We start from the raw sequence: 26,887 nt of genomic DNA, 5'->3' as shown, positions 1-26,887 counted from the left end.
CTGGCTTGTCACGTGAAGGGCTTTCAGGAACCCAAAGTGTCCCGCAGTCCTGGCATCGTGGCGTCATTGTAGTATGGCCATTCGTTGGGTGTCGGGAATGTATATTTTAGAGCCCTGTCAAGGCAGGCCATCTTGCTGCATGAGAATCTGACTTTGCTGGTTTCCTATTTGTCAATCGGTGCTGATTGTTACCGTTTATTGGATAAAGTTTCCAGTTAACCATCTTTGGCTCTGTCTGAACTCCTTGCTGAATGCCGAACTGTGACAGCCATACCATAAAGAGCACTGACAGCAATGCATATATTTGGAGGCAGGCATATAAAGGGTGGCTTTTTCTTGCCAAATTCAAAGTTGAGGCTAAAATCGGAGTCAATAAGTTGATAAACTCAAGGGATAAAATAGAGAAGAGAAGGGTAGTATAGATATTCTATTATCTCACAGATTCTTCATATGTCATCATGGTCACTGTAGAAATGAAAAGCTATACAATTTTAGATTTAAGTTGTCTCATCAGAGGATCTCCCTGATTACCTAGGTCTCAGGATTTTGTTTGGTTGGAAAAATAGACAGACTTTTGATACGGACAATACCTTTATTGTTTTTAAGTGCAATAATGCATTAAGCATCTGTTCAAACTTGAAATCTCAGATCAGACGTGAATTGTATAAAATAAGCTCTGTACATGGATGGCAGAATCTGTTTTGCACTCCATTGAAGTTTTGAAGAACAATAATACATTAAATGTTTCTTCAAACTTGACAGATTAGATGTGTGACTTAAATATGGCCTACAAACTTTCTTTCAGAGTTACTTCACAATCGTATACTATAAAGCAAGCTCTGTACATGGATGGCAGAACCTAATTTTTACCTAAAAGAAGTTACTGGTAATATTTATATTATTTTGATCTGTTTTACTTACAGCATTTCTGTTTTATCCATGTTGTTGGAATTCATTGATATGTCTTTGTTTTCAACTGGGCTAGGTTAGCAAGTTTGTAGTATAGAATGATGTATTGCTTTATTAATTTATTATCCATAAGAAATGACTCATACCTCTAAATGTATTAGTACAATTGTGCATTCCAAATTGTTACCATCTGAGCAGTTTTCATTTAAATATGACAATTCACACTCACACACAAAAATATCAAAAAGTTCCAAGCTGTGCCATAAACAATGAGTCACTTGTATGAACAGTTTGACTCTCTCTTTATATAGGTATAAAATATGGTTGTTTTATTTCTAACATAATAACATGTAACTTTTAATAACATCCCGAAGCCCAGAATTCCATATTTTCAAATGCTCTGCAGGGAGACCTCAGAGGGAACATAAAAAGTGTTTGGATTTCTCTTTCTAAAAGGCATGTTAGCAATAATCTGTTTGAACTGCTGGACAAAGTAACACCTGGGCTTCCCATAGAGTTATGCGGGTATCTCTATAAAGGAGTTAATTTTTATAGAATGATATAAAGAGATCCCATTGTATAGCTGCAAAACAGCTCCCCCTCCAGTTTCTTAAAATAAGCATAATTAGTTGCCCACAATCAAATGGAACATTGAAACTTAATTCGATCCATCAAACAATAGTGTAGGAAACCTATAATTCTAATCAGCATTTCTTAGGTACCATTTGGGGCTCAGGTTTCCACTTTCAACAAAATCTGTTTGGGCTTATGTGATTACCTTCAGACTACTACCCCATCTGCCTAATTTATATGGAATTGGAGCCTGGAATGGGACTGTGACAGAGGTGGAATTCAGCCTGTTCTCTCTGATTCAGGTGAACAGGTAGCAGCGGCTGCAGGAGGCTCCACCCATCTGCCTCAACATAATGCGCGAGCACTGCGCATGCACGTGCTCACATTTGCAAACCTGTAGGGAAGGTAAGTGAATCCCACCGCTGGACTGGGGCATACAACACACATGTGCATAGGTGGAAACTGGAAGCAGAGACAGTACAGTTGTATTAGCATTTTCAGCTCTCCTAGCAGTTCTGTTTTTGGCACAGGGTCTATTTTTTTTTTTGCAAGAGCCAAACAGAACTCTTTTTCTAATTACCTGGAATACCTGAGGACACACATTCAAGGCTGGCAGTCCTAATACAAATAAGTATATTAGTTCATTCTACGGAGCAGAGATGTGCTAGTATGTAGTCAGTGTAAATTGGGAAAAAAAACCAGCGAAAACTCAAAAGCAACTGAAACTCAGAATTTGTAATGGTGTGTGGAAATGACTTGGGAAACAGGAGGAAGAGCCTCATACTAGATAAAGGTCAGATAAGAGCAGTGGCGGGGCATAGAAAAACAGTTTTTAGGAAAGTGCTTTCTCCACATCTGAAAATGTCCAGCAGGAGGAGAAAATTGGCAACAATTTAATTCAGGCCGGGATTAGACCACTATTAAATTATTGCAGAGAAAGAGGCACAAACATGTATCTTTTTCAAATCTTTATTAGAAGTTAAGATCCCAGCAAATCCACTGTTATTTTGCTTTATTTTTTTCTGAAATATGGGCATCATTATATTCTTGCTGGGCGAATTTTCTTGCTTTTTCCTCCTCTTATTTTCACATAAACTGTTCAGGGCATGCCTTTTCTGAAAAAGGCAATGAAACAAGCAAACTGTAAAGTTGATTCCGAGGAACAGAATCAATGGTTGTTCATAGACCATACCAGCATAAAGGAGGTTTCACCTATTTCCTGCAGTTCTTGCTTTGGTAATATTCATAGGCTAATAAATTGGTAGGGATGTGCAGAAAATGGAAAGGGTTTGTTTTGAAATTGAAATATTCATCCTGTTCCTAAAACACTACAGAACTTAAAATTGGAACATTTTGGGTTTTTCTCCTATTTGGGTGGGGGAAAAAAATCAGAATAGTTTTTCCACCCTTTCCTTTTCTCCTGTGTATGGACTGTGCATTGGTCTACTTCCAGCACTAATCTTTTCCTAACTTCTTCTGGAGCTGCACTTTCCTTCATCTGTGTTGCACTTCCCACAAGTAGCTGCTCGCCTTGCAGACTTTTCCCCAAAGATTCAAGGAAAAGTGAGACAGAGGCTTGCACATGCCGGGTACAGGCTAAAGCTCGTCGAGAAACACAAGCAGTATATTGTACAGTATATTTTTTACCTCCTCCGTCTACGTCTACGTCCACGTCTATGTCTATGTCTATGTTCATGTCTATGTATTTGTATATGGTATTAACATGACTGTACACCGCCCCGAGTCCTGCCTAGGAAAGGGCGCGGTCTAGAAATAAAAGTTATTATTATTATTATTATTATTATTAAGCCACATTCTGCTGGAAGTGCATACACTTCCTTCAAAGCTGCTGACCTTCTGGGCAAAAGATCTGTGGCTCGGTCTCTCTATTGCTCAGACTCTCTGGTCTCAGGCTATTGGGACCTTAAGAGTGCCTTGAAGAGTGCATCCCCCTTATACCTCTGACATAATGCACTCCTGAACTAATATGATACATAGTCTTACATGCAACTGGCCCTTTGAGAGCAACTTTAATAGTGATGTGGCCCTCAATGAAATTGAGTTTGACACCCATGCTCTATAATTTAGGAATATAGTTGCATTCATTTAAATTCAGGATGGATTTATGCTTTTGTTTTTATGCCTGTGTTTATTCTGTTCCATGTAGTCTTGAATCATTAACCATACATCTTTGATGAGCTAGGTAGACAGTAGATGATAGATAGACAGATTCTTCCAAAGTAATATTTGAGAACTGCTTCCAATAATTTTCAAAATAAATAACAATAACTGAGAATGGACTGTGATCACCAAAAGGTTCCACATTGTAGCAATTAAATCTTATATCCATATCTTATTTCACCAAATCCTTGAATTAAGCAGTTTGTAGGATTTTTTTATAGTAATCCTAACAAAATGGGCAAATACATTCAGATGTTTGAATAACTCTCTCTCCGTCCATTAAGGTATTCAAACACTGTGGATGTTATAGAATAATTCAATACAGGTATCTCAGAAATAAAACATTCCATAAAATAATAATAAAATTTATTTTAAAAGTCCCACTAACTACTGTTTTTCAGTTTTTAACTACTGTTAAAACTGACCAGGGAAAGAGACAATTTGTTTTTTGTTGATCCTGAACATAAAAGGCCTTGTCTGATATGCTCATCAACTTGATTCCTTTTGAACTTTTGACGACTCCTGTCAGTTAATTAGTTTCTTCCTTTCAAACAGCTGCTGGTGCAATAGGATATAAGCCCATGCATATAGATTTTTATAGCCATTTAAAATTAAATTTATAGATTCTCTTAGAATAGGTTCCACAGTCTACTAAGGAACAGAAGAGAAATCCCTGATGCCCTTAGCTATGATCCATCAGATGGAATCTTGGCATTCAAAAGCAATACATTTATGAGCTTTAGATGTTGTGATAAAACAACTGAAAATGATTTTTAGCCTTCTTAAGTGCTTGAAAGTTCCCCTGAAGTATTTGACTACTCTCTATAGAATTGACTTCTGAAATAAATAGGATGAGCATACCTATCTATTAAATGAAAGCTTCAGTGCCTTTCTGCTTTGCTTTTTGTGGTGGCTCTTATATTGATGTGGTGGCTTAGTGGCTAAGACACTGAGCTTGTCGATCAGAAAGGTCAGCTGATCGGTGGTTCGAATCCCTAGCTCTGCATAACGGAGTGAGCTCCTGTTACTTGTCCCAGCTTCTGCCAACCTAGCAGTTTGAAAGCATGTAAAAATGCAAATAGAAAAAATAGGAACCACCTTTGGTGGAAGGTAACAGTGTTCCATGCATCTTTGGCATTTAGTCATACCGGCCACATGGCCACGGAGATGTCTTTGGATACCCCTGGATCTTTAGCTTTGAAATGGAGATGAGCACAGCCCCCTAGAGTCAGGAACAACTAGCACATATGTGCGAGGGGAACCTTTACCTTTACCTTATTTTGAACAGTTCAGCCACAATATAATATTTTACTGAGAGGATTGGCAATCTAGAGCCTTCTAGAAATCTAATATGATTAATCCTTTAGGCTATGGCTGATGGGAGCAGAAGTTGAAAGCAGGCCTACATCTAGGTTAATCATCTGTCCTATTTCCATTTCAGGATTCTCAAAATTATTGCTTACTATTGAACAGTTCAGTACATAATACTGGTATTCCAGTGCATAGCTAGAAGTTTCAATAGACCATTGTAACTCAAAAAAAAAAAAAAAACCCAAGGAAAGGGTTAATGATTCAATGCAAGTACTGAATTAAACAGAAATAATGGCCCCAGGAAACACATATTTTTAACACTACTTTAAAAAAAATGAAATAACCGATAACTTATTTCAGAACTGGTTCACAGAGTACCTGCTGATCAGTTAAAAAAAAACCTGGTAATGGACATCTGTGCTTTGCCCCAGTCACTACCTCTTTACCCATTCTAAACTATGTTTCCTGATTTATTTCAGAAATGTAAAATATACGATGATCAGTATATTTCAAGCTTTATTATCTGGAGCACAATAACATTTGAACAGAATAACAAGTTTAACACAGGAAGATGAAGAAGAAATCACTGCAAGTCTTTCATGCTAATTTGTGGCAGGATTTTTTTTTCTTGAGAATATATTTCCTGGAAAACGTACCTTAGGCAGCAATAAACTTCATAAACTGTCACTCTAAGAGTTGGATTTTTCAAACGGAGGAGTTTCTACATCTATACCATAGCATCATGCTTCATGCTGAGACTGTGGATTTTTCTTATGGGACAAATCTCTATGGAATGACATCTACAGCTTCCAACAGTTGGTCCAAAAGGGAGACTTTCTTGCAACTTTCATACAAACTCTGCTCTGAAAAACAGGAAGATCTACTGAGCACATTCTGGGTCACTGTAGGGGAAGGGCTGGCATGAGAAAAAAGGGGAGTAAAATACATCACTGTGTAACAGAGGTGTACACAGAGCAACAGTAGATTTTTGCCTCAAGTATTTGAAAAATATTCCTTTTTTAAAAAAAAAAAGGTTTTTTTTTTAGGAAAAAAAAGACCAAACAGAAAAATACTTATAATGCAAGTATATACAAAACTATACATAAGAAGTGCTTAAAAATGAAAACAATGCAACAGAAAAAAAGGAACAAAGTATAATATATCATTGTAGCAATTAACAATAAAACAACCTTAATAGACAGCAGCTACAATAAAGCAGATGTATCCTACTAAACCGGTGCTTTTTATAGTATTTACAGTAAAGAATGATATTGATTTATTAGGAAATACATACATTAGTTTCTCTTCCAGCCTGTCATGCCATCTAATTAAACACAAAACATTACACGCTTTACAAAATAACCTCCTTTTGATAAACATGTTATTGGTGAATCCATAAAGACCACCACCAAGAAAGGCACAAATCTTTACCAATTAATGCTATCATCTTGCTAGACTGGAAAAAATAATCCTTTGTACGTGAATCCTGATTCATTTCAAAAATATGGACAATATACAAATACCAATGGCGGTCAATAGATAATCTCAACTTTCAGTTCCTGTTCCCTTGATCTTGATCTCTGATAACTAAGCTTTAGAAGTCAATGTAACAAAGTTAGTGTCTGAATTGTGGCAACTAAAATAATGATGAATGTTATACTTTGAAATTTGTTAGCTTTCATTCGCCTTTAATACTCAGATGTTATTGTAAACTTCTCTCTTATAGGCAGAGCCTCTTTCTTACAATCAGGGAACTTTGAAAATAGCATATAGACAATCTCAAAGATAGAAGGAGACAAATAATAAGAACAGCAATTTCTTACTTTGTAGGAAATTAAAGTGAATTTTCTAAAATCTCTTCTGGATAAAGCAACAGCTCTGCAGTTTTAGATTAGAAGAGATGGCTGTTATAATTTTTTTTTATTTAAAGTTTTTTATTTTTTGTTCTCTATATACAATTATAGGTATACATTCACATAGTTATTATTCTTTTTTGCATTTGTCATTCTTATACATTTGTCCTTCCATTTATAAAATTATAGTATTCCATTTGGGTTGCTTTGTTTACCATCCCTCACCTTTTTGACACTACCTTCTTCTTCCTTTCTTTTCTCCCTCCCTCCTTTCCCTACTTCCTTCCTTCTTTCCCTTCCTTCTTCCCTTACCTCTCCCCTCCTCATCTCTCTCCTTCTCTCTTCCATTTTCCTCTCCTCGTCTCTATCTTCCTTCACTCCTCTTCCTCTCCTCTCCTCTCCTCTCCTCTCCTCTCCTCTCCTGTCCTCTCTTCTTTTCTCTCCCTCCCTCCCTTCCCTACTTTCTTCCTTCCTCCTCTCCTTTCCCTTCCTTCTTCCCTTATCTCTCCCCTACATCTCCCTTCCCCTTCCTACCCTCTCTCCTTCTCCTTTCCATCTTCCTCTCCTCGTCTCTATCTTCCATCCCTCCTCTTCCTCTCATTTTCTCTCCTTCTCTCTTCCTTTCTTTTTCTATTGTTGCTGGTGTCTCTTCCAACTCTTAATTTATTTTTTCTTGGGGTGGTATTTCCGCAAACCCAAAAATCATTGAATATCATTTCTTGTTCCTTTTCCTTCTCTCTCTCTCTCTCTCTCTCTCTCTCTCTCTCTCTCTCTCTCTTTTAAAAGAAAAAAGGATATTTTTCTTTTTTGGACAGACATAGACAGAAAACAATAACACATAGAAACTTCTTCAATCACATACAGCATGTCATTTGGTTACAAAGTTTTTGTGCATCATTTCCATAGTCCTCACTTTCAATTGTATATAAAATCACCAATTATCACCACTTCAATAAGAGAATAATTATGGAAGCTATCAAAATAGAGAAACACCCCACAACTTGAATAAACGTGATGATACCTCCTGCCTACCAGACATCTGGAAACCAGCCCTAGTCAACAAACAAACCCCACCCACCACCCAGGCCATTACAACACGAAACAACAACGGACACACAGCCAGCACTAATCAGCACCAATCTACCAATCATGATACAACCACACGACCAATCATTCCACTTACTGAAACAAAGCCAGCACTCCCCCCCCCCAAGATTTATAGAAAGACAGCAGCTCCGACCACGCTTTAATCCCAAAACCCAGCCTAAAGATGGCGAATGAGACCTTGCTGAAACGTTGCCAAGACAATCTCAATCTTACATGGGAAAAGACCCGAATACAACAAGACCAGCATATGTATGTATGTATGTATGAATGTATGTATGTATGTATGCATGTATGTATGTATTTGTGTTACAACCCCTGGTATGCCCAAATATGGGAGGGAGCTCACTACTCCCCCTTTCTGTCCTTCGGCTCATTACAGAGGACCATCCAGGCAGAAAACCATATTTTTATTTTTAATGTTGCCTTTTTATGATTTTCTGCCTGGATGGTCCTCTGTAATGAGCCGAAGGACAGAAAGGGGGAGTAGTGAGCTCCCTCCCATATTTGGGCATACCAGGGGTTGTAACACAAATACATACCTATTTCCCTGGCTCAGCTGATAAGGAGGAGAGCCTGTGGCTTAGTGGCTAAGACTCCTGCCTAATATGTAATACAGCCCAGGTTCAAATCCCAGTAAGGGTATGGCTAGCTGATGAGAGCTAAATAGCTTGAAATAGATCTATACTAGTCTCCCTTTATTTATTTATCAGCACAAATACAACACAAACACACACACACACACACACACACATACATACATACATACATACGCACATACACACACATTATTATCATTGTATATCATTTATTTGACTAACTATTATTCCTTCATTTTGAACGAAATTCTCCAACATTTTTCATTTCCACTATTTGATCTCTAATTTGAAATGTCAATTTACTCATTTCAACACATACAAACCTCTGTGTTTTATCACAATAATCCCTTTTACAATTTAAACAAATTCTCATATCGTCAGTCCAATATATTATATAAAATTATTATAATTATTAAACATTCATTTGACTATAAGTTGTTTTTACATCCTTTTGTATGAAATATTCTAAATGTAAAGTAAAACTATATAATGACATTCCATTAGATGGCTGTTATAAAAAAATTGTGGTGTGACTGAACTGATTCTTCCAAGCAGAACAGAATGTCTTCTCCTTCCCATTCCCTTTCTACTTCTCCCTCTTCTTCTTCATCTCTTCCTCCTCCTTCTTTCTTCTCCTTCTTGGTTTTTTCCCAAGTCTAAACAGTGATGTGAATATATTTTTCCTTTTCCACATGTTGGCTATGTGTCTGGGGACTGGTAGAGCTTTGAATCTTCTGACTCTAGAGTTTCCCTGTCTGTTCATAATAAGCCTTCTGATCCACCCATATTTGCCTCTGCTGACAGTGGAGCATTAGCATCAAAAAGACAAACACTGTTGAGGCTGCCAGGGGAGTTAGTAGTTCAGCAACATCTGTTGACTACATGCTCCCCATTTCTACTTTAATTCATGTGATTTAAAGCAGAGAGTTGTGCTCTGAATACATTAGTCAGTTTGAAGGAAAATTCTTTCTTGATCATTGTTCTTCAGTGCCTTAGTTGCTCTGGTGTTTGAACCACTATAACTTTCCTAGGATTTAATGTAGATGAGAAAGCATGCAGGCAGGACTACATGAAGAAATGGCCAGAAAATGTTTACTAAGAGAGTAGCAGAAGATGCAGGAAGAAAAAAAAACTAGGTGGCAGCAAATTATGATAATAATAAAATAATAATAAAATTTATTTCTTAGCCGCACCCTCTCCCGAAGGACTCGGGGCGGCGTACAATAAAACACATAAAACAATATGGACAATACACACACAAAATAAACGAATACATGTACAAGGAGGAGGTAGGAAGATAAATAAAGACAATTAAAACACAATTTAAAATCCCCTAAAATTCCAAAAATCACAAAATTAAAAAACCCGTCAGGAGCAGTGTGAACGAACTATGGTTGAGCCAGGCCAGCTACTTGAAATAGGTGGGTCTTGAGCTTTATCCGGAAGCAAGCATTTGAAGAATGCTACTATCGAAGAAATCCAAGAAGTGAAGTCCCTCAAATTAATTTAGTTTAGTTTACTTTGTTGTCATTGCACATCATACAACAAAAGTAAATGCCATCTTCAGTGTACATTATAACTATAAACATAGAAATACAAAACCACATCCTTCACATGCTATATAATTGAAATTGAAAACCCGATATTGCATTAATATTGCACTATACCATAGAATTCAATATAGTTACTGCCCTTGGATAGAAGCTGTTTTTCAGCCTATTTGCCCTTTTTTTATTACCCTGTACCATCTGTCAGATGGTAATAGTTCAAAAAAAGGGTGCCCAGGATAAGATAGATCTTTAAGAATGTTTTGAAGTTTCTTAAGGCAGCAGGAGTTATAAAGCTCTTCCAAAGAAGGGAGAGGGCAACCAATGATCCTCTGGGCAATGACATTAACTCTCTGGAGTGCTGTCCTATCTGCCACTGTGCAATTGGCAAACCATACACAGGTGCAGTAAGTTAAAATACTCTCCATGGTGCAGCGATAGAAGGTCACCAGCAGTTTTTCATTCAGTTGTTGTTTCCTGAGAAGTCTCAGGTAGTATAATCTCTATAAATAATAGATATATAGTATAAGTTCAGGCTGAAGCAGGCTAAGCAGTAGGAAAAAAGGGAGAGAGGAAGGGATAGTTTTTGTAATAGGTGCTGTAGTTTGAAGAGAGAGAGAGAGAGAGAGAGAGAGAGAGAGAGAGAGAGAGACAGAGACAGAGAGACAGAGAGAGACAAAGAAAAGAAGGAAAATAGGATATACCTGGTGGTAAGAGTCTTCAATAATAGTAGAACAATGTTTTGTTTGTTTGTTTGTTTATGCATATAGCTGGCTTGTTTATTTAGTTGCTTTATTTAGGCAACTCCAATTTCAATGAACTTTGACTAGTTTATGGATCTCTTCAGAGTGAGAAAGTTAAAAACATCAGCTAGAATTTGGACAGAGGGATCAGCCTATGAAAATAATATTGCCTTGTTAGCATCATTCCTTTATTAGTATGGTCAAATGATGCTGTTTGTTCATGTTTATTATAGAGGATCTGTCCAAGTGCTGGATGGCTGACTTTTCCATCTGAATTTTTTGAGCTTCATATTTTGATTAACCACAGCATAAGCCAGTGAATAAATGTATTTTCAATAGAATGAGGTAAAAAGTGCAAAAAATATATTCATCTTTTAGAAGGATTTACTAAAGAACCAATTATGCCATAGCACGAAGTTATCTTTTACCCAAGCACTTATTTCAAAAGTCTGCTTTAAAATATTGGGAGCTATTCATATTTTATAGTTAGTATTAGAAAATTATATCTAAAATGGGATTGGAAAAAATAATTTCTCTAAAGCATACTTTACTTTGTATCCCAACAATGTAAAGGGAGATTTTATGCAATAGTTTTTCTACAAATTTAGTTTTGAAATGTCCTTGGTTTCTTCTGGGCTGAGAGAGAGAAAAATATATTTTTGTTTGCTGAAATTTGGTAGCATTCTTTACCTTGGAGATAAGAGTAAAAATTTCAAAATGTAAAGCTTACCTAGTCAGCATGTTCATCGATATGCATGTTCTGAGTTAATTTTAATGGGTATCTTTTACAGTCAACATTTTTTTTAAAAAAATGGAGAGAAATAACTTCAAAATAGTTTCCAATTTTATTGTAATACTACTAGTAGCAGTATTCTTTATGGTTCTAATTTAGGGTACTTGAATGTCCAAAGCAGAGTAGATAATGTTATCTTCTCTCAGCTGGTCACGTTTCATAGATTTATGATTGACCAAATTATTTTGGCATCTGACTCAGAGTTTCTTACAAAAATTGCAGAAATGTCAGTGTCAAGAGAGCAAAAATGAAATAACCTAAAATAAATTCACATTATTTTTCTATCCTTTTTTCTTGATATTCTAGATCTGCCTTGGTGGCCCAGTAGTTCAAATGCAGTAATTGCAGGCGAACTCTGCCCACAGACTGGAGTTCAGTCCTGACGGCGCTCAAGGTTGACTCAATTTCCCATCCTCCCAAGGTCAGTAAAATGAGGACCCAGATTGTTCGGTGCAATATGCTGACATTGCAAACTACTCAAAGAATGCTATAAAGCAGTATGGAGTGGTAAATAAGCCTAAGTGCTATTGCTATTGTTATGTATTCCCCTTCATTATATCTAATGATACAACCATTCTCGATTTTCTTTTCTATTGCTAGAAAACTAAACATTTGCATTTGATATTTTGTAGCAATTTCACATTGTATTTGCATCCGAAAGATTCACTGCATTTCTAGTGTTATGGGCAGCAAATGCTTTCTGCTAAATTCAGCTGGACATTTTTGTGTGCAAATTTAGGATTGAACTATAAACTAAATACATTAAAACTTGTCAAGCTAAATCCTAGTAGTACAGTGTCATTTCTGAATATGTGAAATTGGCTATGAAATTAGCTATGAAGTTTAAGATGATCTCAGGTTCTATATAACAGCTTCCGAGTGCTGTTGCGCCAATGACTGATGAGTTCCACAATGTAGTGCTCATAGAAGCTGTGGACACCTAAAGAAATGGTTAAGAGAAGCCAATCCTTGGAGACTGATTAAAGAATATTATGGTTATATGATTTGGATCAGTGATGTAATTGGGGTACTGTGACAGTGATTTCCCAAAATGAGGCTTTTTGGACATGCTATGAGAAAGGGAGGGATGAATGTTCAATTCCAATTGTTATAACACAGGAATTTAGAGTTGACCTTGCAAAAAGTATGAATTATCCAGAATTATTAGAGAAACTTCTGCTAGTGGAAAAATTGACCTGACCTATCTCACAGGGTTTTCAATGACTCCACGTCGTTCTTCCAATTAGAGTATGTCAAGTGATCATAAAAGCAGAACCAATCTAATTTCAGCTTTGTGAAGGTGGGAATGTGCATTTTTGTGCCACTGAAGTTTTTTTTTTTTAAAAAAATTCCTTGTCAGCATCTTCTGAAAATGATGAGCTGTTAGTTTCTTTGGTTTGCTGTGATAGCTTTTTATCTCCTGACACAGTATGCTTATTGAGTACAATTTGTACCATTTTGCTCTCAAATTTGAGCTCTCTTGCTTTCTGTCATTAGAATTTGTTGGTGGCTTGTCATCAAAAAATTAAATTACATTCTGAATTTTATGTGTTTATATTGCAAGTACTTAGAACTTCCCAAATATCAGCATCGTGAATTTAGGAAAGCTCATTCGTTCCCTGTGAATCCTTTCAATTAATATCTCTGAAATATGGCTTGGATATTGTTCACAAGAAGGACTTGGATTTATAGCAAATTTAAGGAAATGGATATTTGGATGGTTGAAATATATCCAAGATACAAGTAATCACTAAAATAGATTTTAAAGTATGTAACTCAAAAATGGTACACTGTTGTTCCTTAAATCTGTCATGTTTCAAGCCATCATAAAAGACAAGCTTCTTTGAAAGTTTGTTTTTTCTACACTGTTGATACCTTTTATACATACATAAGTGTGTGTGTGTGTTTGTGTGTGTGTGTGTGTGCCATTTGTATAGATAATAGAATGAATGAAAACTGGTTTTAATACATCTTTTTCTAGAAGTATCTCTTTACTGTATATGCTTATCCAACGCATTTCTAGAGCATTGCAAGTATTTAAAAAATTTTATACAATAAAATCAGGGCTTTTTTTTACAGGGGAAGAAGAGGCAAGGGAACCAATTTATTTTTTATTCATTTATTAAGAAAATTTATCTGGCTGCCCAACTAACTTAGGCTGACTCTGGTTGGTTTACAGAAATAGAATCCGGAATATAAAATCCAATAAACCTTCACTCAGATTAATCAGTTATAGCTTTATTTAATTCTTCCTGCACTCATCAATCTAAGAGGACATCATTATCAAATTGTATTGCCTACCACTTATGGAAATCCAACCTGGATCACGATTATGAGCGGTAACAATATCCTCTTTATGTGATTGAGTCACAATCTGGCTGTTCTGACCTAGGTTGTCAAGCCAAGGCAGGCCTCCAGAGAGTCCTTTATTATTCCAATGTTCTGACAGACAACCCTCCAATGACTGGTAAGGCTCCACCCAGCGTTACCCTGAAGACAGCTATTCTTAGTCCTCCAAACAACAGCCTGTATATAACAAAGAAAGTCCACAGAGCAGGAGCACACTAAAAGAGCAATGTCCAGGGTCCCAAGTCCAGTCCACCCAGTTAAGTGAATCCATGAGGCAAACTATAATCCACAAGGCAAAGGCAAGGCATAAGACAAAAGGCAATCCTTGAGACAAAGGCATAGTACTCTACAAGGCAAAAGGCAGTTTTCAAGGCAAGGCAAAAAGCAATCCTCAAGGCTAGGCAAGTCAAGTCAAAAGGCATGAGTCAAAGCTGGGGGAGTGTAAGCCAAAACAAACAATTGTCTCTCACAAAGAGTAACTTTACATGGCTTCTCCTTAAGTAAACCCACTCCAGGTGTACCTTGTGAGGAGGGGTGGGGTGCCCTTCTCCCGAGTAGCCTCACATCTCTTCTCTGAACTTACCTAAGCGCCACTCTCAGTGCTCTTGGATCAAGTGGAGGAGGCAGCTATTGCTCATCATAGGGGATCTGCTGCCTATCAGCACCACTGCCTGTCAGCAGCCGGTCTTTCCCTGTGTATGTGAAAGCAGGCAGCTCTCTGTCTGGTTGACCACCTCCCCCAGAGCCTGAGGGGACTGGGACAGCATCATCCTCAGTCCCTGGCCTCTCCAAACATGCCAAGGGAGATATGCCATCCCTGTCAGACAGTCACGGTTCCAACTCCTCCTCCAAACCAGGTTACGATGGGGCCATGACACTGGTTTAGATGCATGATGTGTCAATTCATCTCCAGTTCCTATAACTAAAATGCTGTCATTGGCAGAGGTTGCACTATGTCCTTCTTATGTATTTTGAAAACTAAATAGTAGATAAGCATCAAAATCATTGTCTAACAGCTACCCACATTTCAAGGTGACTTTCTAGAAACCTGCGTTTCTTTGTGTGCGTTTTTTGTACCGTTTTATCTTTTCTTTTGCTTTGCCACCGTCACTGCTGCTGTACTCTTCATCCTTGATCTGAAATTCTGTATTGCTGGTAAACAATCCACTCTAATCTCCTTCCTTCCTTCCTCAGATATTTGAGGTGTACAAATGAGAAAACCTATTAAGTGCTTGGGTACCATGGTGAAGGCTATAGTGCAGGCACTTGAAGAGTGATTAATGGAAGATGTGGCTGGAAAGCGTCATGAAGCTCATTCAGGGAGTTACTATGTTTACATACTAAATAGGAGAGGATTTCTGCCAAGTTGGAAATTTTCCATCCAAAATAGTAATTATCTTATTTAAAGCCAGTATCAGTTATTAACAGAATATGCAGCAGTCAAGTACACACAGAGACACAAACCCACTGCAAAAGCAATCCTTCTCATTCAGATAAATTTGTCTACTTGAGACTCAGGCAACAAAGTCTGTATATTAAACTTGGTCACTTGATAAAAACAGATTCAGAATGATGTGTAGAACATTTCCTCTTTTACAGTGTATATACTGTGTTAATCAGATCAGTGTGAATCATTCCCACAAATATTATAGCATTACAACAGGGTGTTAATGTTTATGTGTGGGGGTGGTAGTGCCAATGCACTATAGTAGAAACAAATGAATGTTAAAATCAACATATCTTAACGCAGGTCCACTTTGAAATACATTTCTCAAACTGTATAAAGATGGAGACAGAAAAAAAACCAGCCTGAAATAATTTGGGGGCTACTATTTTCACTGGGATTATCTTCTCTGGATTTCAGCCATAATAAATCACTAACCACAACTGGTAATCACAAGACATTAATTGCTCTATCACCAAGTGTGAAATTTTGTTTTAGAATAATGACACAAATTATTTCACAATTATTTACTGCTTTCAGTTAGTGATTCTCATCCCAATATCGTAGGTTACAAACTCCACACTAATTTTAATTGGAAATATTGGCGTCTATCTATAAGAGATTCATTTTAAAGGCTATAACCTAAATCTGCAAGTCCACCTGTTTATTTTTCCTTAATTAGAAACTAGTACATTATTTTCAGAGACATATTCCTCTAAGTATGGGTGCATAGAATTTGGCCTCTAAGTGACCTCCTTGATACCAGCATATCACTCAATAGTGAGCTATTAGGCCCATAGCCCAGGAGATCAGCTGACCTTAAAAGATACATGAATTTAGTACTTTCATGTCATAAAATGCTACGGTTAGCATTTGTTCCATTTGTTTACACAGATTTCTTTTTATTTGATCTTTTTGCTGCTTGTGTATCGTTTCTCATAGCCACCCTTTGCCCTCTTGGTTAGCACATTCTAAGCACTGCACTAGAAGCCCTGAATATTTTGATACAACTGGGGAAAAAGATCATTTTTGAAACTTTATTTTCACTTGGAATACAGGTAATCTTCAACTTATGACCATATTTGAGCCCAGAATTTATGTTGCTAAGTGAGAAATCTGTTATGTGAGTTTTGTCCCATTTTATGACTTTCTTTGCCACATTTGTTAAGTGAATCACTGCAGTTGTTAAATTAGTAACATGGTTGTTAAGTGAATCTGGCTTCCCCATTGACTTTGTTTGTCAGCAATTCACAAAAAGTGATCACATGACCCCAGGACACTGCAGTCATCATAAACATGAACCAGTTGTCAAGCATCTGAATATAAATCATGTGACAATGGGATGCTGCAATGGTCATAAGTGTGAAAAATGGTTGCAAGTCACGTTTTTCAGTGCTATTGTAACTTTGAATGGTCACTAAATCAACAGTTGTAAGTCGAGGACCACCTGTATTGAACAAGACCCTTAGAAGGCAGTATCACTTACAATAATACAGTGGGCAGTAAGAACATCCTTAAGGAATCAGAGGAAGAGACAAGGTTTGGAATACCACTGATCATTTCTTATTCTAGAGGATGCACTTCAAGAAATGAGCCATCTCTGGAATACTCAGATCAGCCAATTCCTTTCTTTTTCTGAATGTGCTGGGAATGAACTTCTGTGTTTTACATATCCTTAATGAAAAGCAGAGCCAATTTTTAGTGAATTAATTTCATTCACTTATAATGGTTTTTTAAAAAGAAACTCTGATCATGAAGAACTAGCTAGAAGCTGAAATGTAGAGACATGAATTCTATAAACAAATGAACACCAAGATAAACTCTGGATTGTGTCAACATTTTTTTTGTTGTTAGTTGCCAAGTCATGTCCAATCCATCGCAACCCCATGGACAACATTCCTCCAGGCCTTCCTGTCTTCTACCATCCTCTGGAATCCATTTAAGTTCACACCTACAGCTCCAGTGACTCCATCCAGCCACCTCATTCTCTGTCGTCCCTTTCTTCTTTTGCTCTCAATCTTTCCCAGCATTAGACTCTTCTCCAGTGAATCCTTCTTTCTCAATAGGTGACCAAAGTATCTGAGTTTCTTGATATTATTCATTTCCATAATGGTTGCACCAAACACTATCTTACACTAATACTTCCTTTCCATTTGTAATTGCTTGAGATTGCCAAAGAAATGATGGAAATATATTTGTCATCCCATAACTGCATAAAAGAGTATGCCTTGGAGCAATTATACTTGTGTAGAATAGTGTTGTGCACCTGTATTGAATTTCCATACTCTCCAATCAGCATTAATTTAGCAAAGGATTATGTGAGCTAAAGTCTAACGTATCTGAAGGGCACTCGGTTGAAGAAGATTATCATGTGAGATATACTGTAGCATTTATAAGGTAGCATTAAAAGCACTGTTTCTGTTAATTTAGATTATCGTACATACTTTGAAGATAAATGAGGCAGAAGGTTAGGGCACTGTACAATGAGCAAATACAGTAAATCCATGTTAGTAGAAATGGGAGAATTTCATTTTTTAAAAAAAAATGAATCAAAATAGACATATTTTTTGATGGACAGGATGAAAAGCTTTTGTAAAATATATGTGGAAAAAATGCAAAACCGATACATTGTTTAATTGACATTAAATTGACATGAATGTTTAGCTGACATTCCTTAAAGTAAACAAAATCTGAGAAATTTTAATTGTATTGTATTTATTAAATGGATATGCCATCTCCCTTTCCAAACTATTCTGGATGGCTTACAATACCATGAAAGTATTTTCAGACCAATTCTGATTTTTTCCATAATGTGCAAGGAACAGAACAATACTTTACTGTGCAAAGATAAAATATTCATTATGTATCTTACTGAAGTTAACTATTTAATATTGAATTATTGAATTTCAGGTCCAGAGAAGGCAAGGGATAAACTAATGAACTGGTGGTGAAAATGAATGCATTTTGCTCATAGAGGTGACATCCCTTTGAATTTTAGCTTGGGTAATAAATCTGGGGTTTTTAAACTTTTTACCTTCCCAAAAATACATCCGGAAGCATTGTGTGTTCATTGTGATAAAATAGTGTGTTGGACAAAGGCTGGGAGAGTTAGGTTTAAATCCTGACTGAAACATGAAACTGATTAAGTGGTTGTGCAATTTGATAAAGTAGATAATTTTTTTTTAAACAAAGTTTTATTGGTTTTTTTAATTTTAACAAAGGGAAAAGGTAAGGGAAAAGTTACAAATTTTGGCAGCTGCGAAATGCGGTAGATGCACCCCCCTTCCAAACTCATAGTATACATTTGCATAACATTCAATATTAAATAATAACATGTAGTCAGTGTGGTAAATTCAATTGGTAGTTTCGATCAGTTTATATCAGATGACTTTTCTTACTCATTTATGTGATCTGAGCTTTCTTGTTGTCGCCCCATCTCCCCCCGCTGTCAGAGCTCCGGCCCCTCCCGTGTCTTGTATGTCTGTTGAAGAATCATCTGGTTTTTCTAGGAGCAGTTTATTTTTCTCCATAAAGGCCTGCGCCTCTATGGGTGTATTAATCCTAACTCTTGTCTCCTCCCAGAATATTAACATACCTTCAGGCATCAACCATCTAAACCACACCCCCTTCTGGTATAATTTATTCGCCAATTGCGAATAGTGTTTTCTTTTTTCCCTCACTTTCTTGGGGATCTGTTTCAGGATGGTTATCTCCTTATCTTTATATGTCAAAGCTTGCCCCCTTTGTGCATTCAGGATTTCATCTCTTGTACTTTTCCTAAGAAATTTAATGTGTACCTCCCTGGGAACATTGTGTGTTCTAGCATAAGCTGAGTTTACTCTATAAGCCAGGTCTATTTCCCACCCCATCTGTTGTTTCTCCTTCTGAATATACTCAGCCAAAATGTTTGTCATGATGTCCCTTATGTTTTCATCATCTGTCTCTATCACGTTTTGGAATCTAAGATAAAAAGACACTCTCTCAAACTCTATTTTCATTTGTTGGGTGTCAAGTTCTTTGTTTCCCTTCTGCACACCCTCTATCCCCCCCCCTCATTTCAGCTGCCCCATCCTCCAAAAGATCCAATCTCTGTGAGTTCTTATTAATTTTATCCTGGTTCTCTTTAATTTCTTCTTTCATCTCCTTCAGTTGTCTCTTTATTTCCTCTTGTCCCTGTAGAATTTGCTGAAACATTTGATGAAACTCCAAGTCCGTAGATTTAGGTTGCTTAAAGGCTGTTAACGTTGATTGTGTGCTAGGACTGGAGGTTGCAGATGTTGGGGCAGAGGCAGCAAATCCTGACTTTCCAGGAGGTGGTCTTTAGATGCCATTGTTTATAAAATAAAGAGTCCAGTCAGTATAAAGAAGGATCAATCAGAAGAGTAGAACAGCCAAGAGAGTCCAGGAGATAGAGAGTCCAGGCAGAGGGGAATTTTCTAATCACCCTGGCAGATGAGCAAAAGTTTTTCACTCCAAGGAGTTCAAAGGCAAACAATCAACAAGAGAGTTATCCAAGTAGCACGGATACAAAGACCGGAAGCCTGAAGTTTGGAAGGTGGAGTCAAGTTTCACATTTCATAAAGACAACGGAAGTGTGCCATCTTGCCCTGCCAGCTTCGGGTTTCGAGGCAACAAATAAAAGTTTCAAAGTTCAAAATTCCCAAAGCTTCCAGATCTCATTACTTTATAAGTTTAAGTCCGAAAATCCACTTAGTTAGGGTGTGGCATCTTTGGTTTGGCTCTCCCCCTCCTCCTTCCCTTGGGGCTGAGAGCTTGTTTCCAGCCGCTTGTCCGAGGGGGGGGGAAATCCCCCTCCCCTCCAGCCGCACCTCTTCAAGTCAAACCGAAAAAGAAGTTTGCACAACTGACAAGTTTTTAAATTGGTAATAGGAATGAAGAGAGTCTACGCCTCACCGCCCCGCCGCCGCATCCTTCAGTTTTCTTTTTTTTTCCGAACAGCCTCTCAGCGAAGACGCCCACACGTCCTCCGATCTGCTCCCCGGTGCCTTGGGCGAGGCGGGGGACCTCCCGCCGGCCGCCGCTGATCCAGGGATCCCCTGCGATGCCGCCCCTCCGGCACGACACCTCTGCGGGGCGTCCTGTGCCCCCCAAGAAGTGGGGAAGCCCACCGGGGAGCCGGAGCGAGCAACAAGTTGCCCGTCGCCATCTGCCGCCGGAACCGGACGATAAAGTAGATAAATTTGAACCACAACATAAGAAGAAAGAAAGAAACAGCTGCTATAATTGTATTTGCATAAAATTGGAAAATATCCCTTCAGAGGGGGAGGTAATTAAGAAAATATTAGAGTGTGCAGAAGTGAATAGATTAACATTGGCAATTAAACAGAAGGAAGAATTGGAGTATTATAATATATGGGGGAGATTTTATCACTGGATAGAAAATGGATAAAGAGAACAGGAGATATAAAATTAAAAAAAATGGGAAGGAAAGCAGATTTATAGGGGAGAAGCTGAACTGAAATGGAATTGAAATGGAAAGGTAAATGGAAAGATGAAATGTATTAAAAATGATAGTAAATGTTAAATATGATGACATAAAAATTGTACTCAGATGGCACACTATAAGATTAATGATGCAATATTTGTTGAATTAAAAAAAAACTTTTTTTAAAAAAATAGAAGCGTTCATCTTAAACTCTCTGAAGAAAGGTGGAATATCAGTGCAACAAATTATTTCCAAATTTATACTGTAAAATGCTGTAAAAGTGGAGGTGGTGTTTTGCATATTATGTTTATTGTTACTGCTTCATTTATAACTGGTGTTTATATAAGAAGAAACTCATTCAATAATGAACAAAAATAGGGGGGGGGGTTTGCCTTTGTAGTTAATTTTAGCTATTCCAGTGATTTAGATTTGGCACCAACTCCTTTGTGGTTATTGTGAGTGGGGTGCTTTATAAATCTTTAAATATGAAAATAATTGCAGCATAAAAAGATGGCTTGCCCATCTCCCTTAAGAGCATCCCGGTTCCGGCGGCTATGGCGACAGGCAGGTCTTTGCCTGCTCCAGCTCTCCCGGTGGGCTCCCCCCGCTTCTGGGGGGGCACAAGACGCCCTGGAGGGGCGTCTTGCCGAGGGAACGGCTCGCGGAGGGTCCTGGCGTCGGCGGCGGCTGGCGGGGGCTTCTCCGCTTCGTTCTAGGCATCGGGGAGCCTTTTGGAGGACGCGCGCGCGTGCGTCTCGCCCCATGCCGATCGGAGAATATACTTCTGAATGAAGCAGCGGCGGTGTGGTGAGAGGCTTCCTTTCTTCATTCCCTTTCTCTTGAATTAATGGACTTTTCAGCTCTTTTTTTAAACAAAGTTTCTTTCGGACTTTGCTGGAGGTGCGGCTAGAGGGAGGGGGATCTCCCCCCCCTTGGACAAGCGGCTTGAAAAGATTTTGCTCTCGCCCCCAGGGGAAGGAGGAAGGGGGAGAGCCAACTAATGATGCCTCACCCCTATAAAAGTGACTTTCCTTGGACTTAGATCTAGAATTTATGGGTGAACTGAGAATTTTCTGAACTTTTAAAAGTTTGTTATGCCTCTGAGCCCAAAACTGGCAGGGCAAGATGGCACACTTCCGTTGTCTTTGTGAACTGTAAGATCTGACTCCACCTTCAAAATTCAGGCATCCGGTCTTTGTCTCCGAGCCGCCCAGAGGAATCTCTTGTGGATTGTGATTTTTTGAACCCTCTGGGAAAAAAAAAAATCTTTCATCTATTGCTAGAGTGACTAAAGAAATTTCCATCTGTTTGGATTCTCTGTCTCCTGGACTCGACTGCCTGCTCTTCTTCTCCAGCTGCCCAATCTCTACAGTGACTGATCTCTTTGCTTTTTAAACCATGTCTCCAAAAAGACCACCTCCTGGAAAACCTGGCTTTGCTACTTCTGCTCCAACATCTGCAACATCCAGTCCAGCCACACAGTCAAAGATAACAGAATTGATGCAACCCAAGACTACAGAGATAGACTTTCAACAAATGCTCCAGCAAATCTTACAGGGCCAAGAGGAAATTAAGAAACAGCTAAGGGAAATGAAAGATGAAATTAAAGAAAACCAAGCGCAAATTTATAAGAACTCACAGAGACTGGACCTTGTGGAGGGTGGGGTGGCGGAGGCGAGAGGGGGGGTTGAGGCCTTGCAGAGGGGAAACAAAGAGCTTGATATTCAACAAATGAAAACAGATTTTGAGAGAATGTCCTTTTATCTTAGATTCCAAAATGTAATAGAAATAGATGGGGAAAATATAAGGGACATAATGACTAATATTTTAGCTGAATATACACACAAAGATAAACAACAGATGGAATGGGAGATAGATCTGGCTTATAGAGTGAACTCAGCATATGCCAGAACACACAATGTACCCAGGGAGGTTCATATTAGATTCCTTAGGAAAAGCACAAGAGATGAAATTCTGGGTGTGCAAAGGGGGCAAACACTGATATACCATGATAGGGAGATAACCATTCTAAAGCAGATTCCCAAAAAAATTAGGGAGAAAAGGAAAAATTATTCGCAATTGGCGAATAAATTATACCAGAAGGGGGTGTGGTTTAGATGGTTGATGCCTGAAGGTATGCTGATATTCTGGGAGGAGACAAGAATTAGAATTAATACACCCATAGAGGCACAGGCCTTTATGGAAAAAAACAAAGCGAACCTAGAAAAAACAGAAGATACCACAATGGTCACACAGGACACGGGAGGGGCCGGAGCTCTGCCAGCAGGGGGGGAAGGGGCAATACCAAGAAAGCTCAGATCACAAAAATGAATAAGAAAGCCACAATGTTATAAACAAACCGAAAGCAATAATGAAATTATATCTAGATTATATATTATAACTATATAAGCTGACTGAAAAATTTTTCTCTAGAATTAATATGCTGATTTTTTATGACTATGGATTAATGTCTGATATTTGGATGTAACTTATGAGTTTGGAGGGAGGGGGCGTCTGTCACACTTGCTACTGCCAAAATTTGTAACCATTCCATTTACCCTTTTCCTCATAAATGTTTTAAAAAACCAATAAAACTTTTTTTTCAAAAAAAAAAAAAGAGCATCCCTTTTCAACACCAAATATTTCTGTTCACATATTCATCATAGGACAATGCTGGGATGTGTTTGCACAGGTCTATTGCCATTTTTTCTCCCATAAAGGAAAACAGTACGAGCAGCACACACACAGAGAGACAGTACTAGCTTTATAGAGGCTACATCTTACTTCTATAAAGCTCTACCAGTAAATACTTTATTTAAGAGATTTGTTCCCTTGGATACATTTCTCCTAGTAAAGTTCTTTGATGTATGGCTAGAGCAGAGTGCATATAGCTTTGAAAATCACTTTTGTGCTAAGGTTAGCTGGGTGAATATTGTATTTCCCTTGAGTTCTGTAAAGCAAGTTTCTGTTCAGTAGCGATCACTTCAAGAACTTGCTTGGAGAAACCTTTGAAGATGCTCATTTATGAGCTGTCAGACGTTCTATAGCATGGCATTATTTTCTTCATCTTCACTTTCTTTTTTAATGAACTATCTTAGAGAGAAATATTGTAGATGTCATTTTGAAATAGAGGAATGGTATTTAATGAATTGTCTTCACATTTTTACACATTCAATATCTATGGGATCCAGATATGGTAAATGTCTTGATTTGTGAGAATATGTTCAGCCTCTTCCCCTATCTGACATATCTACAACCAGTCACTAGAAATGTGTTTTTTCTTAAACTTTGAGCTTTATAAAGTGCCTTATTTTCTGAATGAGTGTAGCTTCAGATAATGTCCAAACTGAAGCTTTTGTTGTCATCTTCAGAATAAGATCAGCAGGTCTATGTCTGGCAATATTTTAAGACAATGATTAAAAACGTTTGGCATCATTCAGGTATGTTTGTGTGTGTATGAGAGAGAGGGGGGGGGAGAGGACATACACACAACCATAAATAAAAGCAAGTAACATTTTTTAAAGAAGTCAATTCTCTCCCACAGTTAATTACTGTAACATTTAGCAGAAATTTCCTTCTTCTACCTCTAAAATGTTCTTAAATATTAATGAAGTTCTGCTGAAGAAAAAAGTAATTAAAAATATCAGCAAATTGGGATAGAGTGGGGATAGGAGATGCAACCTCAATGAATAAAGATTATCTTGGTTTGGCTCTGGTTTACCATTGTTTTAAGCAAGGTTCTACACTGCTTTTTGAAAAATGCAACAGATGTACATTTATTATCTACTGAAACTGAAACAGCCATTTCCAGGATTTCATGCTTCCTATTTTGTGTTCTGAAATTTTATCCTTGAAATAAAATGGGTACATTTCTCTCTCTCTGTGTGTGTGTCTCTCTCTCTGTCTCTCTCTCACTCTCCTCCCAACATCCTGTAATTATTTTCTTTTACATTTGCATATGCCATTGAAACATGAAAATATATACCAAATGACAAAATGGACATAGTTAACATTACTTGCACTATTGGTTAGAACAGTTAAGGAGAAAATTGTGATGGGAACAAGGAAACGTCAGTTACAAATTTATATTCATATTGTGAAAAACATTTTCGATAGCAGAAATGCCATTGTCTGCCTGATAGATAAGCTTAATGTTTGTTTATTGCAATATTGTATGTTTATTTTCCTGGCAAATGACCAGATGCATTACAGATGCTGGTGTATTACAGATATTGCTATGATGTTCAGCTTTTAGGTTGCAACTGTATAAACTACCTTGATTTTTTTTTTCAGCTGGGGTACAAAAAGCACATTTACCATCATTATTTACAATGGGAACATTTTAAAATGTAAAAGTTATATTCTTAGTCAATTTTTCCTATAAGATGAGTAGCAGATAATACTTATCATGGCTTTAGTGGTTGGGTATTTTTGTAGTCTTAAATTGAAGAAGGAGGAAGCAAAGATTTCTTTCCATTCTTATTCTGAAACATTTAATACAACTTAAGATTTTGTTTGGTTAGTACATGGAGCACTTGAGATGGTTCTGACAAAATGTTCAGAAAGGGCAATTAATATTTGTATTGGAAAGAAGTTTTTCACATTTTATGCATTGACTGTAAATGACAAAACCATAAACAATTCTGATTTTCTCTCATCTCACTACAGTGATATCTTTGTACTGATTACATCTAATGTGTGATAGTTATTGTACTGTCTTGTAAATATTGATAGAAATATGATCTGGTGTGTGTGTGTATGCGTGTGTGTGTGTGTGTGTGTGTGTCTGTGTGTATGCATGTGAGAGTTGCTTGAATATTAAGTGTTCTGTGTTTTTTAACCAATCATACTTGGTTACATACTAAACATACTTGCTAGGGACTGAGCTTTTTTTTTTTAATTGAATGATGGGCATACCTCTGCATAATATTTTTTCTACTCAGTAAGTATTTCAGGTCTTGGGACATTATTCACAGTAATATTTCATTTCTGTCCTTTCCTTTAAATATGTTTTAAACTGTGATCTAAAGAAGATTTATTAAAATTGTTTATTGCTTGATTTTACTTGGTCCTGGAATGGATCTATCCATGTCCTTATTTCACTTGTGCTGCCAGATTTTTTAAACAAAAGGGATGAGTTTTGCTACAGCCCAACTTTTCTTTTTATCAGCATTCAGAGTGTACTCAACCCATTTCTGAAAAAGCAAACTGGTTTTAATGTGAGTTATGAATTTAATGTAAGCTGATCATTACTCCTTTCCCAGTATCATTGCATTATCTGAATTTATTGATTCCTTTTTTGGCTTAAGTGATTTTGAGGCTTCTATACATGGAGATTAAATATTTTGAAGACTAGTTGTTTATCCCTGAGTGTCAAACAGCCCTTAGCCTAGCCATTCCGAAGTGTGAATTTCACAGCGAAAAGACATTTCATATTGTACATTGGTTCAGTTTCAATAGTGGAACTAGATAAGCTGTTTTGAAATGCAGACTGAATACTTTTCCCCCATCCTCATAAAATGCAGTGAAACTTTAAATACTCTTCTCCATCCAAGCAAAATACATATTACGAGTTTTCAGAAAAGCCTTTCACCTTTGATCTTAAACTATGGGAAAACTGTACCAAGGTAACAAAATAAAAGCATACCTTTTGAGTAGTGTACTTAATAATGAAAATGTTGTTTATACAAATGACTGATTTTTGTTGTCTTACATTGCTCCATAGGATTTCCAGATAAAGAAAAAAGGAGATATTTTATTAAATTTGTAATCCAGCCAAGTTCTCAGTCACTGGATGGGGAAAAAAAGGCATAAAGAAAAAAAGACATTGTCCATAGGATCCAAATCGGATAGTCAAATTAATTCAGAACTTATGGACATGATGTATGTACACATTCGGGGAATTTTATTGGAATTTATTACAAACAGAATTCAATTTTCCCCATATATTCAAACTATTGATAAATGGAACAATGAAACACTTTCATACATAGATAATGGTATTGTGAATTATTTCTTCCTCCTCCATAAATTAG

General features: G+C 37.3%; 1 protein-coding gene across 1 annotated transcript in view; it reads right to left on the bottom strand.

Annotated features, from left to right (window-relative positions):
- Window positions 1-215: 215 nt before the first annotated feature.
- Window positions 216-26,887, bottom strand: part of LOC309387427 (uncharacterized protein) — a gene marked incomplete at its 3' end in the record, with an annotated part of 39,015 nt that continues 12,343 nt past the window's right edge. Inside the window, exons 4-5 of the mRNA XM_081943904.1 lie at window positions 3,487-3,559; window positions 216-385 (exon numbers count right to left, since the gene is read on the bottom strand). Coding sequence (XP_081800030.1) covers window positions 216-385; window positions 3,487-3,559 — 243 coding nt within the window. The remainder of the gene's footprint in view (window positions 386-3,486; window positions 3,560-26,887) is intronic.

The sequence above is a fragment of the Natrix helvetica genome (assembly GCF_964273705.1).
Source record: "Natrix helvetica genome assembly, chromosome: 2".
Lineage (NCBI taxonomy): Eukaryota > Metazoa > Chordata > Lepidosauria > Squamata > Natricidae > Natrix > Natrix helvetica.
The sequence above is the reverse complement of the archived record's forward strand: the minus strand, read 5'-3'. Positions and strand labels throughout refer to the sequence as shown.